The sequence below is a fragment of the Sorex araneus genome, chromosome 5 (genome assembly GCF_027595985.1).
Source record: "Sorex araneus isolate mSorAra2 chromosome 5, mSorAra2.pri, whole genome shotgun sequence".
Classification (NCBI taxonomy): Eukaryota; Metazoa; Chordata; class Mammalia; order Eulipotyphla; family Soricidae; genus Sorex; species Sorex araneus.
Window position 1 is genome coordinate 121,465,271 of NC_073306.1, and position 18,165 is coordinate 121,483,435.

The following is an 18,165-nucleotide window of genomic DNA, read 5'->3' on the forward strand; positions in this document are numbered from 1 at the left end:
CCTCTGGGCATTTGTGCATCTTCTTAGGAGAAATGTCTCTTGGAATCTTTGCCCCTGCAAAATAATTCTAAGAGCTTCCCGTATATTCTCATCCCAGACTATAATCTTGGATGCATCTCCCAGACTCCGGGCCCCTCCCTGCCACAGCCTTGGCAGAGAGCCTCACAGGCCCCGTGCAAGAATCTGCCTCCAGAGTCATCCCTCTGTTAGGCAGAGATTGGGGTGACCCAAAATTGCTCCTCCCCTCCCCCTTTCCCCTCCCAGCTCCTGCTGCTTCTCCCAGCACCCTGGTTTCCCTGGCGATCACCTCTGAGGGGGGTGGCTGCACCTGGATCCCTGCCTCTCAGCGTGGGGCACTCAAGCTGAGAAAGAGCTAGAAGGGACTGGAAGGAGCTAGAAAGAGCTGGAAACCGCCAAGGGCTAACAGGAGGAGCTATAGGAAGTCAGTGTTGCAGGGGCCTTTGGCCTGGAGGCCTTGGGAGGTGGCGGGCCGTGTTTAGGAGGGACGGACACAACTTTCCACGGTGCAGTCTGCGGAGGGCACGTGAACAGGGATGGGAGGCTGCAGGGCTAAGCCCAAGGGCACGCGGGCACTGCTGCTAGCGCTGTGCCAGGGACAGGGGCTGAACAAGATGGGGCAGGCAGAGGCGCGGCATGGACGACTAGAGAGGGATGAGGTGGCACTGAGGGACTCAGTTTCAAGGACAACCTTGAACTTGCATGTTGGGGCCTGGAAGGACGGTAGGTGTAGAGGTGCCAGGAGGATGGGGGGCAGAGGAGGCGGCCCGCGGGCTTGGTAATCTCTGATCTGTCCAATCTTCTCATCTCAATGATGGGGAAACTGAGGCCTGAGGGAGTACAGTGGATCCCCCCAGAAGGGGATGGACTCCAGGAACCCCGCACCTTCCAGGGTCTTCTCTGGGGCCACCGTGGAGCCTGCAGAGGACGGATCTGGGGCCAGATGGGGGTGCCCCGGGCTGACCGCCACATCAGCCCCAGAGGGACAGATCTTCTGGGCTTCCCGAGGATAAACCACGCCCATGCCCCTCACCCGCACCCCATCCTGCCTGGGTCTGACGTGGGTGACTTCAGTGCAGGAGGGGGTGGCTGAAAAGGGGGAGGCGTGTCCGCAGTCCCAGTGGGGGAATTGGTGGGAAGTTCTGAGCACTAGGTTCTGAGCACCCCCTTCTGGGGGAAAGTCCTCTCCATAAGAGCTTAGGGGGTCCCAGAGTCACTCCCAGTGATACCAGGAAGGTTCAACACCTGGGGCCCAACAGTGCTGGGGGCCATAGGGCCACCCCCACAGTGCTCAGGGGGACATGCAGTGCTGGGGATCATACTCATGGCCTCATACGTGTAAGGCATGTGCCCTGTGCTGTCTCCCCAGCCACCCCCGGCTTCTCCTTCTCCACCCTTCTCTGTGCTGTGTGACTGTGGGCAAGTGTCCTGATCCAGGCAGGGCTCAGTGTTCTCATCTGGACAATGGGGGACATCCTGGAGGGCTGCATTTGTGCCTCCGGGGCTGTAGGAAGTACAGAAAGAGGAGGGGCTGGGGGGAGAGCAAGGGCGGGAGCGCACAGGCAAGCCCTGTGTCTGACCCCTGACGCTATGTGCCCCCCTGTCCAGCACTGCTGGGCGGGGCCCCTATGAAATACATAGGGGATGAGGATATGGACAATAGGGACTTTGTAAGTTGTGAAGTGACTCTGTATCTGTCTCCATCCTGCCTCTGTGCAGTGGCTCTCTAAGCCTTCACACACCGGAAGGGAGAGGGCCCCCCCCCCCCCGGGGTCCTGATTCTCCCAGTGGCCTTGCCAGGCACAGGCGAGGAAACGGAGCTCAGAGAGGCCAGGCCCTGGTCACCGTGTCTCCGAGGAGCCTGGCACCCGCAAATGCTCGGTCCAGTCCAGAACTAAGTATCTGGCAGTCAGGGCTCTAACTCAGGAGCTCCAGGCAACTGGTATACAGGGATCCCCAAGCCCTGGCCCCTGGGTATGAGGCAGTGACCCTGTGGCATGGGATTGCCAAGGGGACAGAAACTGCAGAAACTGTCATCGGCCCGACTTGTCCAAGGGAGGCCTGGGTGTGGCCGAGAGTCACTGCGTCACCAGCGTCACCTTTGCTGCCCAGTGTCGCCAAACTGGCAGAGCCTCCGTGTCCTCCTCAGTAAGAGGGTGGGGACAGGGGAGTCCTTGCTTCCTAGGATGAGACACACAGCTCCCCGCAAAATGTTTAAAGGGCTCAGTGTTGGGCCAGAGCCCCCAGAAGTGCAGAATAAAAGCTCTTCATGTTTGTTTTCATTCTTTTTATATATTATTATTCATTATTATGCTTCATTTCTCCCCTTAGGGTTTTCTGGGTAGACCAGATATTAGGGTTCAGTTCTCTTTGGAGACAGAAGGTGACTTTGGGGGTCCCTCCCAAGCATCCTGGAATCATTTGCCCTTCCCTCTATCCCTGTCCCTCCTCCCCACCTCCCCCCACACAGTCCCCCTGCAGCCCTTGCAGCAGCTAGAGTCTCTCAGAAGTCAGTTTCCATCCTAGCACCCCGGGTACCCTGGCTCCCTGCCTGTGGTCCCCCCAGCTGGATGCTGTTGCTATGGCAACAGCACTTGGCAAGCCTTTGGCCCCCCTCGGAGGTGACAGGCACGGATGGAGATGGGCTGATCAAACGTCTCCTGCAGCCTCAGGCCTGTCTGCACGGAAGGCAGGAGAGCGGAACACAGAAGAGCTGGCTTGGGGGGCAGGGAGGGGGTACAGCTGGGACCTGTGCCCCAAGTGTCTTTCAACAGTATCCTCCATCTCTCTGAGCTGAGAAATGCTGTATCTTTGGTTACTGGCTGCAGGACTGACTTGACTTATCTGGGCTAGTATGCCCCAGGAAGCCCCCGGTTCCCCAGTGGAGGCGGACAGGGCAGCCCCCTCTCATGTACTAGGGTATTGGGCACCTCTGGGGCCACTGAGGCCAAGTAGCCTCTTCACTGTGATGTCTCTTGGTCCTGCAGTGGCCTCCCCATCCTCCCAGTCTCACTAGGGGGCAGACAGTAGCCCCACCCCTTCCCTGTACCCCCAGGATTTCCAGTGGGACCCTGTGCCACTGGTCACCACTGAAGCCTGTTCCTCAGGAAGGGTGGGGCGTGGAGGCTGAAAAATGGGGGTGGGGAGTGTCCTCTGGTATGCAAGGACAAGCCCCTGCGGGTCTCAATATGAAACCGCTGGCCTGTGGCTATAGGAGAAATACAGGGCAGGAGAGTGGAACACACAAGCCCCCCAGACCCCTTGCCTGCCCTAAGGACCCCCTTGGTGGTGCAGATGAACCCACTAGATGACACCCCTTCATCCCTTCCCAGACTTTCCCGCCGCAGTTCCTGGGATTATATCCATAAACATACCTCACTCCTGACTCGGACCCTGGGACCCCAGAATCTGCCCACCTGGGGTTCTGAAAGAGGTAAGAGAGTCCTGGAGGGCTGGGCACGGCCATCAGCAACCCCTGCCCGGAGACCCTGCAGGGCCCGGCTCCTAGAGCCTGCCACCGCCATTACTCTCCCCAGCTCTGAGTCACGTCACCCCGGCGCAGTTTCCTGGGGCCAGGGTGGGCCCAGATTTCTCCCCCTGAGCAGCCATAGGAGCAGTTGGGGTCGGGGGAGTACGTGGTCCTGCTGGGGTGGCCCGGGCCCGTTCCTGTCCAGCCAGGCTGTTACAGCCCATCCGGCTCCTGGGGCTGGTGCCAAGATTTGGGTCCCCCTTAGAGGGACGCGGGGGGACTGGTCTGGGGTGAGTCCTCCAGAGACGTCTGGGAGTCTGTGCCTGAGGAGAAGGAGCTGCCCCTGGTGGGGTGAGGGCCATGCCCCCGCCTGAGGGGCCGCAGCCAGGAGAGGAGGGTGGCCAGGACATGCTCAGGGGCCTCGTCAGCCTCTGCCCACTGGCCAGCTTCCCAGGGGGGAGTGCCTGCCCGGAAATTTCTGCTCTGCCCCGCACTGGGACCCCGAGGAGGCCAACAGGCTTTGGGGGAACGCTGCACGCCCAGCTTGTCCTGGAGGGGTAAGCCCCACCGGCCCGGGGTCCTGGCCACCGGCCCTCTGAGTTCAGGGCGAGCCGAGGGGGCGGGGGGCCCCGCGGGGCTGGGGCAGTGGGCCGAAGCCTTCTCCAGGAGGGTTCGGATGGCCGCGTGTGTGCGCTGGGCCTCTGCCCACAGCTCCTGGCCCAGGTGGGCCCAGCTCAGCGAGGCCGCCTGCAGTCCCACGGCAGCCAGCTTCTCCGCGGGGAACTCGGACGCCAGGCGCTGCAGGTAGCGGTGGAGGCGTCGCTGGTCCCCGGGGCTGGCCCTCTGGTCCCTGCCCAGCCCGAGCTGCGTCGTCAGGTCCTGACAGTCTGTGTGGAACCAGGCCATCTGGGGAGCAAGAAGACAGGAGCGTGGGCTCTGGGAGGACAGGGTCAGGGTGAGCAGGGACAGGGCTGGAAAAGTGCCCTGAAGGGCAAATAACTGTAGAAGGGATGTGGGGGGCTGGGGGGAGGGGGAAGTTCTGGCCTTCACCACATCCTCTACTGATGCCAACGGTTTCCTGTCTCCTGGGGGCACACACCCACTACCAGGTAACTTCACCCAGCTCGTTCTAATGGACCTAGGGCTCAACTCCTCTTCAAAGGTCCCTGACCATCCTGAAAGGTCCCAGCACACAGAATTCCTGGGTTGCAAAGAGTGCAGGAGGGTCTGAAGAGTGTTAACTGGGCACTGACTGTTTGCCAGGCTCTATGTCTCCGATCACCCTCAACTGGACCCGAGGTCCATTTTACACAAAAGGAAACCAGCTCATACAAGAAATCACTGGCCCTGGGTGCACTGGGGTTCTGACTCGGGTGGGCTGGGCCTTGGCTCTGCCCTGTCCTCACGCTCCGCCCTCCTCCTAAGGCTCTGTCTGCCCTAGAAGCTCCGCCCCTCCTAGAGGCTCCGCCCTCCTCACAGCTCCGCCCTTCTTGCAGCTCCGCCCCGTGGCTCTGCCCCTAGAAGCCCCGCCCTTCCTCAGGGCTCCGTCCTCTCAGAGCTCTGCCCCCTTCTAGCTGCTTAGCCCTCCTATCCTGGCGCGGTCCCTCGAGGCTCCGCCCCTTCCTCGAGACCCCGCCCCTTCCTTGAAGCCCCGCCCCCTCTCCCCTTGCTCACGGGGAGCCAGTGACCCTGCAGGGCTGGGGCTGGCCGTGCCACAGCTGGCTCCACCGGCAATAGGCGCAGCCCCTCTCCCTGAGGCCCAGCCTCTAGCTGCGGGGTAGCGTGCTGCCCCCACCTCGCTCATAAAATGTCTGCTGGCGGCGAGGCGCCAACCCGTTGCCTGCAGCTCGTGGAAAACATAATCTTTCTCTCCATTAATTTAGAAGCCGACAGCGAGCAGTTAGGCTGCGGGGATTGGAGAACCATTTGCTCCGAGGAAACCATCTTTCCATGGATTAGGGGAACTTGTCTTTAGATAAATGGCTTCATATTCGCGGAGGCACACGGAGCTCATGGCTGGGAAAGGGCTCCATAAATCTCCGTTAGCGGCACAAGCGCCTTATAATTATTTAGTGCCCAAGCCGCCTCGCCCTTGCCCTCCTGGGGCTGAGCCCAGCCCTGGGCAGCCCTGTCTGTCTGTCTGTCTGTCTGGGGCTCCAGCTCCTGGATGAGCTCAGCCCTGTCTATCTGTCTGTCTGTCTGTCTGGGGCTCCAGCTCCTGGATGAGCCCAGCTCTGTCTGTCTGTCTGGGCACCATCTTGCATATTTGATACCAGCTTGCATACCTTGATGTGTGGATGAGAGCTCAGGGCTGTGGAGATTGGTCCCGGGTCAGGCATTTGCAAGGACCCGAGTTCAGTTTCCGGCATTCCATCCTCCCCCCAACCCCTGCACACCCCACCTCCAATTCCATATTGCTGGTCATGGCCCTGGGTGCCCTAGACTCATCACTGGAGGTCCTGGAGTGCTCTGAGCACTGCTGGGAATGGTCCTGTTGGTCTCTTGCCCCTCCGGACCCTAGCACCGAGCTGCCCACCCCGCTAGGCCAGTATCAGCACTGCTCGACGAGCCCCTCAACAAGAAATTCAGGCCCAGGGGAAATGGGGCCTGCCTGGGGGAAACACGGGGTCAAAGTGGGCCTCAAGGTCAGGTCTGCTGCTCGCCGGGCCCCTCCTGGCCAGCTGGCTCCCCTTCATCACCAGCCTGCTGCCCCTCGCTTGGCCAGTCACCACGGGGGGTGGCTGGCTCCTTCTGGGCTCTGGCCAGCAGCAGTGACAGGACAATAGGACGAGACGTAGTGAGATCTGGTCACAGCCTCGGGCACCTCTCTACAGGGACAAGCCAGCAACAACCAGGATCATTCTGAGGACAAGGAGCAGCAGGGAGAGACACAGATAAGACAGATGCAGGGTCAGAGGGCCTCGATGAGGAGGGCACGGGGGTTGAGAGCCCAGGGGAAGCCGAGGGACAAGGGAATGGCCTGGTCTCTTGGGGCTTGGGGGAGTGGGCAGAGGTGCGAGAGAGAGAGAGGCGCTTCCCATACCCCCAGTCTGTAACTCGACCTGGTAATATAAAAACTCATAGTAATGATTCCGTGTGAGCAAAGCGGGGCTGGAGTCCTGGGAGCGGAGTCCACTCTCCCATGCCCGCAGCTGGAGCCAGAAGATGCGTTAGAATCTCAGCTCAGCCACTGCCAGACGGCACGACTCCGGCTGGTCCTTATGTGTAAGATGGTTATTCCTGGGCATGCCAGGAGCAACCTCCAAACACAGAACAGAGCCTGGAGCAGCCCCCAGCACTACTGGGTGTGGTCCCCAGCCCCTATACCCCAGAGATGATCCAAGTACCTGCCTCATAGGGGTGGTGTGGCTATAAGACCACAGGCCAACCGCTGGCACAGGGCCTGGTGTCCAGGGAGAGCTATGCAGACATACCTATCACCACCATCACCACCGTCTTCATCACCATCTTCATCACCATCATCATCAGTCTTCAACACCATCATCACCACCATCATCACCATCGTCATCACCATCTTCATCACCATCATCATCACTGTCTTCATCACCATCAACACCATCATCATCATCGTCATCACCATCACCATCACCACCATCATCACCATCTTCATCACCAACATCATTGCCATCAACATCATCATCATCATCGTCATCACCATCTTCATCACCATCACCACCACCATCTTCATCACCATCACCACCACCATCTTCATCACCATCACCATCATCACCATCATCACCATCTTCATCACCATCGCCATCACCACCATCATCACCATCTTCATTACCATCATCACCACTTCATCACCATTTTCATCAGCATCACCACCACCATCACCACCTTCATCACCATCTTCATCACCATCACCACCACCATCACCATCTTCATCACCATCACCACCACCATCACCATCTTCATCACCATCTTTATCACCATTACCACCGCCATCACCGTCACTACCATCATCTTCACCACCATCATCACCACCATCTTTGTCACCACTGCCATCACCGTCCCCCGTTCTTGCTGCCGTGATTGTTTCTGAAGCCGACCAAGGCTAGAGCTGAAGGATCTCCGGCCCGTCTCAGGCCAGCCCTGCCTTTCCCTCTCACTGAGACCGCTGGCGTCAGGCCTCCCCCGGGTGCCCACAGCTGTTTTCCCTGCGGCTGTCCCTGGGAGACAGAGGGTGGCCTGTCTGCCCGGCGCCCTGGACAGGAGGGACTGCGTCCCCCGGGCTGCCCTCTGAGCAGGCTGTGTTCCCTGTCCTGGGCGCTGGCGCAGGCCCACGGCCACGCAGCCGGGGTCAGGCTCTCCCCACACTGTGTCCTTGGTGGTGAGGGAGGGGTCAGCTGAGGGCAGGGTCTGGCCAGCACTGTGGGTTCTTGTCCCAGCTGGGTCCCTGCTCCCTGAGGTCTGCTCTGGCCCCCCGCTGGAACACGTGAGGCACGGCTGTGACTCCGGGAGGGACAGGCTCCTGAGAAAAGTCCTGCTTATGGATTTGACCGAGCGAGTCATTTTGCTTGTGGGGGCTCAGTTTCCTCACCTGTGAAATGGGAACGAGACCGAGGGACCCCCCTCCCGTGCTGCAGTTATGGATGAGAGTAGGGGTGAGGCGTGGGAGGCCCTGGGAGGGGGGTGCACAGTGGTCAGGGGACGAGCCTGCCCTGACCTCCTGCTCGCCATCTCGCCAGCACTGTGTCCACCTGGCCTCGGGCACCAGCTGCCGTGCCCACCAGCCCTTAGAAAACTGGAATCGGCATGAGCTAGGACACTTCTGAGCTCAGGCCCGGCCGTCATCCCTCTAGTGAGGTGGCCGTGAGCAATCCAGGCCCTTGCTGGGTCCACCTCAGCTTCCACCTGCAGTTGTCTAGAGACATAGTTGCCAGGTGAGGGGCGCCCCCAGGTCCCCCACTCCTGCGGCCCCAAATACCCACACAGGTAAAGCCTCCTGCTGGCCTCACTCGGGGTCCTCAGAGCCCCCAGCCGCAGCCGAATGCTCCCCCTCCCCCAGGTTCCCCCTGCACAGGCACAGAGAAGGCTGAGCCGGAGACCCAGTGGCGAGGGACGGTTCCGCTCTGATCCGCTGTCCCCCGCTCTGTCTGGGTCAGGGCTCAGGGCGGCTCAGAGCCTCTCCCGCGGCCCGACCGTGGAGGCGGGCTATGCTGTCTGGATTCCGGCGTCCTGGGCGGCCGCACCACGTGCTCGGGGAGGTCTGCGGAGAGCTATTGCTGGGCGCACCAGGACGCTGCCTGCCCCTCGGGGACAAGCCGGGGGCCAGGGGCAGCTGGACCTGAGCTGGGGGTGGGGGGCTTCTCCTGCTGGAAGGCATGGGCAGAGTCGAGAGCCCGGGGGGGGGGGCCCTCACCTTCTTGCAGAAACGGTGCAGACTCAGCAGCGTGTCCAGGTCCGTGCGACGCCGCTCGGCCGCCATGTAGAAGTGGGTCAGCTTGGCCTGGAAGCTGCTCTGCGTCTCGGCCAAGGCCGCCAGCTCCGGGAACTCTGCCACGCCTGCCTCCCCGGGCCCCTGGGCCGCCATGCCCAGCTGGGCCGCCTGCTTGGACAGCTCCAGGCCTCGGCGGTACTGGGCCTGAGCAGGGAGAGAAGGGGAGTGTCCACTCAGCACCCCCCCTTAGCAGAGGAGACTGCTGCTGGCTGCTGCGCCTCAGTTTCCCCTTCTGTGCTTGGGAACCAGGCTCAGGGGCCACCTCCTTCTGGAAGCGTCCCTGACCCTGAAGTGGGGGGGGGGGCAGGGGCTCTTCCTTTGGGGCCCACACTTGTCCCTTCCTGTCATCCCTGCTCTGGCTTGGGGGTTCCTTGGGGTCTGAAAGTGGAGGCCAGATCTTCCTTGGCCCCCCCACAAGAGCCCCCCACATCAAGGGTGCCGATTTGCTGCCTCTGTTTCCAGGCTGGCCTCCTGGAGTGACACCAGGAAATGATCCGGCCAGCTGAGCTTGAGGTTTGCATGCAGGAGACCGGGGTTCCACACTGGGCACCGCAAGGTCCCCCCCCACCCAAACCACATCTGTGGCTTCGGGTCAGGACGCACCACAGCCTGCAGGAAGAAGTCCTCGAACTCGGCCTGGGCTCGCTCCACGGCCTCCAGGCTGCCGTCCCCGGGGCTCAGCGCCTGCAGGCGCCGGCTTCCTTCCTGCTCCATCCAGTGGCTAACCTGCCGCAGAAAGGGCCAGTTGGAACACGGGGGACACGGGGGGTGGGGGGATGGAGGGACATCCCTTGACCAGCACCCCGAGTTCCGGCTGGGCCTGTGCCCAGTGGCCTGGCCTGAACTGGGCCCGATTCTGAAGAACCGAATCTGAATCCGAAAGGCAGAGGCCACCCCGAGTGTGAGTCCTGACCCTGGCCGGCCAGCCAGGGGGCTGTGTCCATGAACTGAGGGCACACAAGTTCCTCCGGCAGCCCAGCGCTGCCCCTCGTCCCCCCACCCCCAGACATTAAAGGGGCAGCCGAGAAGCCTGAGCTCCACCCCTGCAGGCAAGCAAGCGGGGTTGGCGCTGCTGCAGACACCCCGTGTCCACTGGAAAAGCTGCTTCCCTGGTGGGCAGCAGCTTATTCGGAGGCAAAGGCGGGTGGACAAGAGGACTCAGTGTGGGATGAGCCATCTCAGCCAGGTGGCTCTAAACCCCACGTGACGGTCCCCTACTCTGGGGTGTCCTTGAGAACTAGTTCACCCACCCGACCCCTTAACGCCCACTGGGTCAATCCCCCACTGAACAGACGAGGAAGCAGCGGTCACTGGATGGTGAGGGCCTGCCCTGCAGGCCGCCAGGGTGGGGATGGAAGGTGGACAGGGAAGGGAGGGGCCCGCACAGGCCCTGGCAGTCAGAGCAGGTGGTGGCAGGGCTGGGCTCTGGCTCACACGGAGCCCCCACTTCCTGCTCTCTGGAAGGGGGGCACACTCCCACGGCAACTGCACTACTAGGAAGTGATCAGGCTGTCACGGCACGATGTGTGCCAGGCTCCGGTCCCTGCTTGCAGTCTCTGGGACTTAACGCAGCCCTGGGCCTCTGTCCAAGGAGGGGGCCATGGATGCACATTAAGAATGTGTGTGGGGGGTTGGAGCGATAGCACAGCGGGTAGGGCGTTTGCCTTGCACACGGCCCACCCGGGTTCCATTCCAAGCATTCCATATGGTCCCCCAAGCATCGCCAGGAGGAATTCCTGAGTGCATGAGCCAGGAGTAACCCCTTGCATCATCAGGTGTGACCCAAAAAGAAAAAAAAAAAACAGAAGAACATGTGTGTGTGGGGGGGGGCTTGAGCAATAGCACAGTGGGTAGGGCATTTGTCTTTGTCTTGCACTTGGCTGACCAGAGTTCGATTCCCAGCATCCCATATGGTCCCCACCAGGAGTGATTCTTGAGTGCATGAGCCAGGAGTAGCCCCTGTGCATCACGGGGTGTGACCCAAAAAGCAAAAAAAAAAAAAAAAATATGTGTGTGTGTGTGTGCGTGTGTGCATACACATTTGCAAAGAAAGCCGTAGGTGCATATTAAGAATGTGTGTGTTTGCATGCATGCCTGTGTGTGCATATATGGAGAGCATGAATGCACACTAAGAAATGTGTGTGTGCATGCGTGTGAATATATTGTATGCATGTGTGTGCGTGTGTGTGGAGGGGAACATGGATGTACACTAAGAATATGTATGCATGCATATGCATGCATGTGTATGTACTGCATGCATGCATGTGCATGTGTGTGGAGAGGGCTGTGGGCTCACATTAAGAATGTGCATGTGGGAGCTGGAGCGATAGAACAGCAGGTAGGGGCTTGCCTTGCACGTAGTCGACCCGGGTTCGATTCCCAGCATCCCATATGGTCCCCCGAGCACCGCCAGGGGTGATTCCTGAGTGCAGAGCCAGGAGTAACCCCTGAGCATCGCCGGGTGTGACTCAAAAAGCAAGCAAGCAAACAAACAAATAAAGAATGTGCATGTGTATGTGAGAGTGTGCACTTATGCATGTATGTGTGCACTTGTGTGCGTGTGTGTATGTGTGAGTGTGCTAATATGTGTGTCTGTGCGTGTTTGTGTGTGTGTGTACACGCACATGCACGCACACCGGGTCCCAGGAATGCCCGGTGCAGCCTGGTGTCCTTACCCTAGCCGTGCAGGGCCCCTCCCCTCACCTGATGGACGGCGGCCTGCAGGCAGCCCAGGCGCACACGGAGCTCCAGCCGCCTCAGGACCTGGTTGGACACAGTGACCAGGACGTGCAGCTGCTCCTCCACAAGCTCATACAGGGCGGCAGCTCCAGCCATCTGGCTCCTGGGGGCACAGTGGGTGAGAGAGGGTCCGAGGGGCCCCGTTGACCCCCGAGAGTCCTGCCCTGCAGGGCCTACCCCTGGCTCCCCGCAACCCTGAGTCCAAAGGAGCCTCCCACTCCCTAGGAGGGTCTGAGCCAGAGTGGACAGAGGCGGGGATGCTCGAACCCAGGCCCTGCTGCCTTCTAGAAACAGAGCCTTATGTAGGTTGCTGGGCCCCTCTGGGGCTCTGCTCTCATCTGTGAAAACTGGGACTGGCCGGACCCGTCTCCCAGAGCACTGGGAGTGGAGCTGGTCTAGCATCGGCTCTCAGCCCCGCTGCACATCAGCACCTGTGCGGGCGCTTTGACGTTTCGGGCCACCAGCGTCCGGCTGTGCGTGCAGGGTCCCCGCCCAGGGCTTGCTTTGCACCCATTCCCAGAGACCCACGGGGACCACGCAGGGCCAAGAGCAGCCTTCGTTGTCACTTGAAATGACGCAGCAGCAGCAGCAGCAGCAACAGCTGCCTTGGCCCTGTCATTCCCCCCAGCCGCGTCGTGCCCACCCCGGCCTCCATCGCACAGAGGGGAACCTCTCTCTCTCTCTCTCTCTCTCTCTCTCTCTCTCTCTCTCTCTCTCTCTCTCGGACCCTGACTCACCCTACTTAGCCTGCATTTTTTTTAAGGGTCAGTCAGCAAGCAATGAATCAAGTCATGTGTCTGGAATTCCCCACCTGGTGGCACCGGAGGTGGCGGGGGAGGCAGGATCCAGCACCCCACCAGCGCGACCCCACCCTGCTGGGCCCTGGGGGCTTGGGGAAAGGAAAGCACCCGGAGAGCACGCGACTGCCCCAGCTGACCGCCGCTTCCCCTGGGCCCCTGCCCTCGCAGGGCAGAGGTGAGGGTCCCGGGGAGGTGAACAGGATGGAAACTCCCCTTCCCGCCCGGCGCAAGGAAAGGGTGCACACGCGGCCAGCGCTGCGGGACACGGAGGCGGCTGGTGTGGGGCCACAGCGCCCCCTGCTGGATCTTCCGGCAGCGGCCGGTCTGGCGGGGACAAGGACGGACTCTAGGGGCTGGGCGATTAGACCACCCAGCAGGCGAGGCGGGGAGGGCACCCAAACCCAGGGCCCACTCTGGGTGGGCAGCTGACTGCAGAGGGCCCGAGGGTGATGCTTTCAAGATTCTGGGCTGCTGCCCGGGATTGCGGCCCTGGCCCCACTGCATCCGTGCTGCGTGACCCTGGTGTCCCCATTCCGGGCCTGAGCCCACCCCCTGCGCCCACCCCCTGCACTTCCCCGGTAACACTCAGGGGCCGGAATTAAGCGAATGAAATGAGCCATTGCCCCCCTCGCCCCCGCCCCACACACACACACTCTGCCGTGTGCAGATCAAGCGAGCGAGGTGTTGGTTAAATAAACAAATTGTTCTCAAAAGCCTCAGCAAGCCCAGCAATTGTGTTTGCTCTCACGGACAACACGGAATGATCCGGTATTTGGCCTCCCAAATGTCAAACTGTCAGAGGATCCCCCCAGAGGGGCTGCAGCCCGGCTAGTCCGCGCCTGGGTGTTTCTCCAAGGGGGAGGGGGAGGCTAACTCACAGAGCTGTCATCCGTCAGCCCTCGCTCACGGCAGCGTTCTCCACCAGGGCCACGCTCTGGAAACCACCGAGTGTCCACTTTGAGCAGACTGGACACAGTGGCGCCTCACGCCAGGGTGTCAGCCAGAGCCTGGGCAGGTGGGAGCTCGGCCACCCCGTGCGTCCTTGACCTCTGTGAAGGTCACACGAGAGTGTAAGCAGCAGCAGAGGCGACGGTTCTTAGAACACTCGGCCCCGTGGGGAAGCCACCTGCCACTGTCCACTGTGGGATATTCGTCTCAGAAGGGCCCCTCCGGGGGTGGACGGGGCTCCAAGGCATGGTATCACGTGAAATCAGCGAGCCAGAGAAAGACAAATGCCCTGTGATCTCATGGCCACGTGGGATCGAAAACAGCAAAGCCAAAGAGGCAGTTCACAGATCAAGACAGTGGCTGGGTGGGCTGGGGGGGTGGGGGGGTACCCGAGGCACCAATGGCCAGGTGTGAAATAAGTAAGACAGGAGTGGGACAAACCTCAATGACCCAGCAGAGGCGTCTCCAGCAAGAGGCCCTGGGTCAGTGCCCTGGGTGCCCAGAAGAGAACTAAGAGGGCGCGGGCTGCCGCCGTGGCTCAGGGGGCTCCGGCCGGCAGGAAGGCGAGGGAGTCAACCTTGGGAGCTCTCTGCTCTCGCTGCAGGAGAAAAGTCCCTGTACGCAGGCTTGGACCTGGAGGGCCAGACTGTGACCATTTCGCTACATGGTTATGGGATCATGGGCGATAGACCTGAAACTCACAGGTGGCATGTTAACGTACTTTGGCTTAAAAAAAAAAAATAGAAGAGGGCCTGGAGCAATAGCACAGCAGGTAGGGCATTTGCCTTGCACGAGGCCAACCCGGGTTTGATTCCCAGCATCCCAGACGGTCCCCCAGCACTGGCAGGAGTGATTACTGAGTGCAGAGCCAGGAGTAACCCTTGTGCATCGCCGGGTGCGACCCAAAAAGCAAAAAAACAATAAATAAAAGGAAGAGGGGGACCAGGAACGTGGCTCAGTGGTGAGACTCATGTTTCACAGGTATGAGGGCCTGGGTTTGCCCCCCCAGCACCACACACACACACACACACACACACACACACACACACACACACACACACAGCAGCTGCGGCTAAGGGCAGAGGACCAGGAGAAATGGCTGTCAGAACAGAATAAGGGTCACGTTTTGTTTTGTTTGGGGGCCACGTGTCGGTGCCGGGTGCCCTCGAGTGGCTCAGCGCTCTGCTCTCCCTCCGGCCCTCTTCCTAGTTTATAAAGAACGGTGACAGGTGCGTTGCAGGAACTCTCTTATTTACCCCATGGCCCTGAGGTCCCTGAGTCCTCCCGGTCAGCGGGAGTGGACAGAGTAGTACAGGGGTGAGCATCCGGTGGGCCTGACCCTCACGGTCGGGCTGAGGGAGCCTCGTTACCCAGCAGTCAGGTGGGAGAACTGGGGTCCCCCACCTCGCCCTAGGCCGCCACGCCCACGACAAAGCGTGGTCCACTGGGCTGGGGGTCATTTGCGCCTGCCCACAGGTTAGGCGGCCATGGCAGAGGAGGGACAGGGATGCCTCGGCCCAGGACTCGGCCCTGGGTCTCCCTCCCGCGAGCTCCAGCCTGGGACGAGCCGTACCTGACGTCGGGGTGGAGGGGCAGCCTGCCGGCCTCCTGCTGCAGCCTGGCCAGCGTGGCCCCGCCTTCCCGCTGCAGGCCGTGCAGGCCCGGGTCCCTCAGCACCGCCGCCATGCGCTCCTTGGACTGGCTGAGGCGCCAGGAGGCCTCCTGCGAGGGCAGGGGGAGCTGACGCCGACCCCCACGGTCACGAGCCCTGCGCCCTCTCTGGTCTGACCCCCCAGGCCCTCCGGAGACTCCCTCAGTTCATCTCTGCTCCCCCTCCCCTAGCTGGGCCTCCTCCCGCCGGCCCCTCAGCGGGGCTGCCCGCAGCGCTCTGGCTGCTCCTGCTCCCACCAGGGCCTCGGGTGCCCACCCCTGATTCGCCCTCTGCCCCTCCGCCACTGCCCTACTCTGCTTCAAGCTCTCCCACAGCTCCGCTGCCCCCTTAGAATCAAATCCTGAACCCACAACTCCTGCTAGATCCAGAAAGTTCTCTCTGCTGCCTCCCACACTCTGGCCCCCGCCAGCCTCCTTGCTGTCTCTGCATATAGCCAGCACCACGGCACCCCAGGGCCTTTGCACATGCCGTATTCCGGTTGTATGCAGACTCTCCTACTGTAGGGCCAGCCCTTCAGCCTTCAAAACTCCAGGTAAATGACACCTCTTTTGAGAGGCCACTCTCCTTCTTCTCTCCAGGGCAACCACAGGACCTCAGTCGTCTTCATCATTCCTATGTCTGGATTTTTACCTCTGCCCAGTGAGCCCCAGAGGGGCAGAGCTAAAGTGGGCTAGTCCAGACTGGGTCTCCGGGGTGGGACTACCGAGGGGCCCCAGAAACATGAGCCGGATAACCTCCCCAGCCCTGGGCTCCCCTCACCCCACGAGCCTGGCTCACCTGCACCCCTCCAGGGGGGTCGCCCTTCTCAAAGGCCTCGATGGAAGCCTGCAGCAGGGAGGAGGCCTGGCGGAGGTCGGCGAGGAAGGGGTCCAGCTTCTGCAGGGTGAAGGCCAGAGAGGGGGGTCAGCCTGGCCAGGGTGGCAGCGGAGGCCAGCAGTGATGCTCTTGGCCCTCGGCTGCGTCCGAATCGCCTGGAACACAGCGTCACCGCCAGCCTGCACCGGACTCACTCGGCTCCTCGGGCCGAGGCTGAGGTTTCCAGGGAGTCCCCGGGGGACGGCTGGGAATCTCCAGGGTGAGGGGCAAGTGCCCTGGTCCTGGGCATCCTCATGCACTAGAGTGGGCATGAAACGCCCCCTCCCAGGCTGGCAGGAGAAGGGCTGGAGGTCCCTGGGGGAAGGAGCACTTTTTTTCCCCCTTTTTGGGTCACACCCGGCGATGCACAGGGGTCACTCCTGGAATTACTCAGGAATTACTCCTGGCGGTGCTCAGAGGACCCTATGGGATGCTGGGAATTGAACCTGGGTCAGCCGCGTCCAAGGCAAACGCCCTACCCGCTGTGCTATCGCCCCAGCCCCACGGGAAGGAGCACTTTCTTACTCTCCGACCTGCCCCAGGGAACACAAGTGCCTCTAACACCAGCTCCAGGGGCCCTCGGTGTTTATTTTCCCTTCAAGTGAACAAGTGCTCAGCTTGTGCCAGCCACTCTGCAGGTACTCAGTCGACCCCTCAAGGACCCCGTGAGAAGACAGCATTGCTACCTCCTCATGTTGTAGATGAGGAAAAGGGCTCAGGGAAGGTAAGTGACTTACCTAAGGTCACACAGCATTGGACTCCCAGCCCCCTCTCTCCCTGCAGTCTGCCGCACCGCCTGAGCTCTTTCTCACTCCCCTCTGCACCCTCATTAGATACGGGTGTTCCCCTAAGCGGTGCCCGGTGACCTGATGCCCCCAGAGCCTTTGGCCTGTAGCATTGCATCTGCAGGTCTGAGCACAAACTGAGGGTCCCACGGGCCAAGCACACTGAGATCCCCAGAGCCCCTAGCATTGTTTGGGATCAACCTCCACCCAAAAGTGCGTAAATTTTTTTTGTTGTTTTTTGGGTCACACCTGGCCATGCACAGGGGTTACTCCTGGCTCTGCACTCAGGAATTACCCCTGGTGGTGCTCAGGGGACCATATGGGATGCTGGGAATCGAACCTGGGTTGGCTGCGTGCAAGGCAAACACCCTACCCATTGTGCTAGCGCTCCAGCCCCCAAGTGGGTTAATATTTTTAAAAAGAATACTTTAAAAAAGTATCCAAAGTATATACATAATACTTTATATACATAAAATACAGTTTATTATACTTTATTATACTTTGTTTTATATAAAGAACATATGTCTTAATTTATATTAAATAAATATATGTATTTATATTCTAATAATATAAATAATCTATGTAATATTGTTTTGTTATAATATAATTTTGTTAGTGATCATTGCTGCTGTGGCCCGCACCCCCAGAGTGTCTAGTGGGGGAGGAGGGTGCGAAGGATGAGCTCAAGGCCTCACGCAGACAAGGCACACCTGTGTCCCTCGGACCACCTGGCTGGTCCCTGAATGGGGGCTTTTAAACCCGACTAGGTTGGTCGGTGACAGAGGGGGCGGGGCAAGGGGAACAGCTGGGAGGGAGGCGTGGCCATAGTCACCTGGAAAAATCGCACCCACTCGCTGTGGCAGTAGGGGAAGGGGCCATCCAGGGCTGGGGGCAGCTGGCTGGGGTCCACGTGGCGGCTGAGGGCCTTCAGCGACGTCAGCACCTCCACCTGCAGGCAGAGAGGAGGGTCAGGGGCACCAGGATGGACCAGGGGCTGGCCCAGGTGTTTGAGATGTCCCCTCTCGGACCCGGCCCCAGCACCAGCCACTGCCCTCAGGGACATGGGCCTTCAGGACTCACTTTCTCTCTGGAAATGGAAGAGTTAAAATCCAGACCCAGCCCTGGGTAGGGAGAAGCTCTCACCTCCTCGACTCCCCCTCCCTGGCCTGGGCCCGGGGCAGGCATCATTCATTCAGCTCAGCCCTGGCGCCCTCTCCGCTGGGCTCTCCCAGGCTCACCAGAGGCCACTCAGGGTCACGGGAGTCGGCCACACCGTAGAAGCGCTCTGAAATCCTGGGACGATTCTCTGGCTTCCCCTGATTCCTCTCCCCAGCCAAGGACCCAAGGTGCTGTCTTCTTGGGGCAGATGAGAACAGTCCCCCGACCCCAACAGTGTCCCCTAAGTCGGGGCGGGG

The 18,165-nt window shown here is 60.6% G+C and overlaps 1 protein-coding gene across 1 annotated transcript in view; it reads right to left on the reverse strand.

Moving 5' to 3' along the window:
* Positions 1-2,507: 2,507 nt before the first annotated feature.
* KIAA1755 (KIAA1755 ortholog) overlaps positions 2,508-18,165 on the reverse strand; it is a 37,689-nt gene continuing 22,031 nt past the window's right edge. Inside the window, exons 8-14 of the mRNA XM_055139674.1 lie at positions 17,583-17,699; positions 15,888-15,986; positions 15,012-15,160; positions 11,655-11,793; positions 9,555-9,677; positions 8,874-9,095; positions 2,508-4,393 (exon numbers count right to left, since the gene is read on the reverse strand). Of these exons, the coding sequence (XP_054995649.1) occupies positions 3,749-4,393; positions 8,874-9,095; positions 9,555-9,677; positions 11,655-11,793; positions 15,012-15,160; positions 15,888-15,986; positions 17,583-17,699 (1,494 nt within the window). The 3' untranslated portion in view covers positions 2,508-3,748. The remainder of the gene's footprint in view (positions 4,394-8,873; positions 9,096-9,554; positions 9,678-11,654; positions 11,794-15,011; positions 15,161-15,887; positions 15,987-17,582; positions 17,700-18,165) is intronic.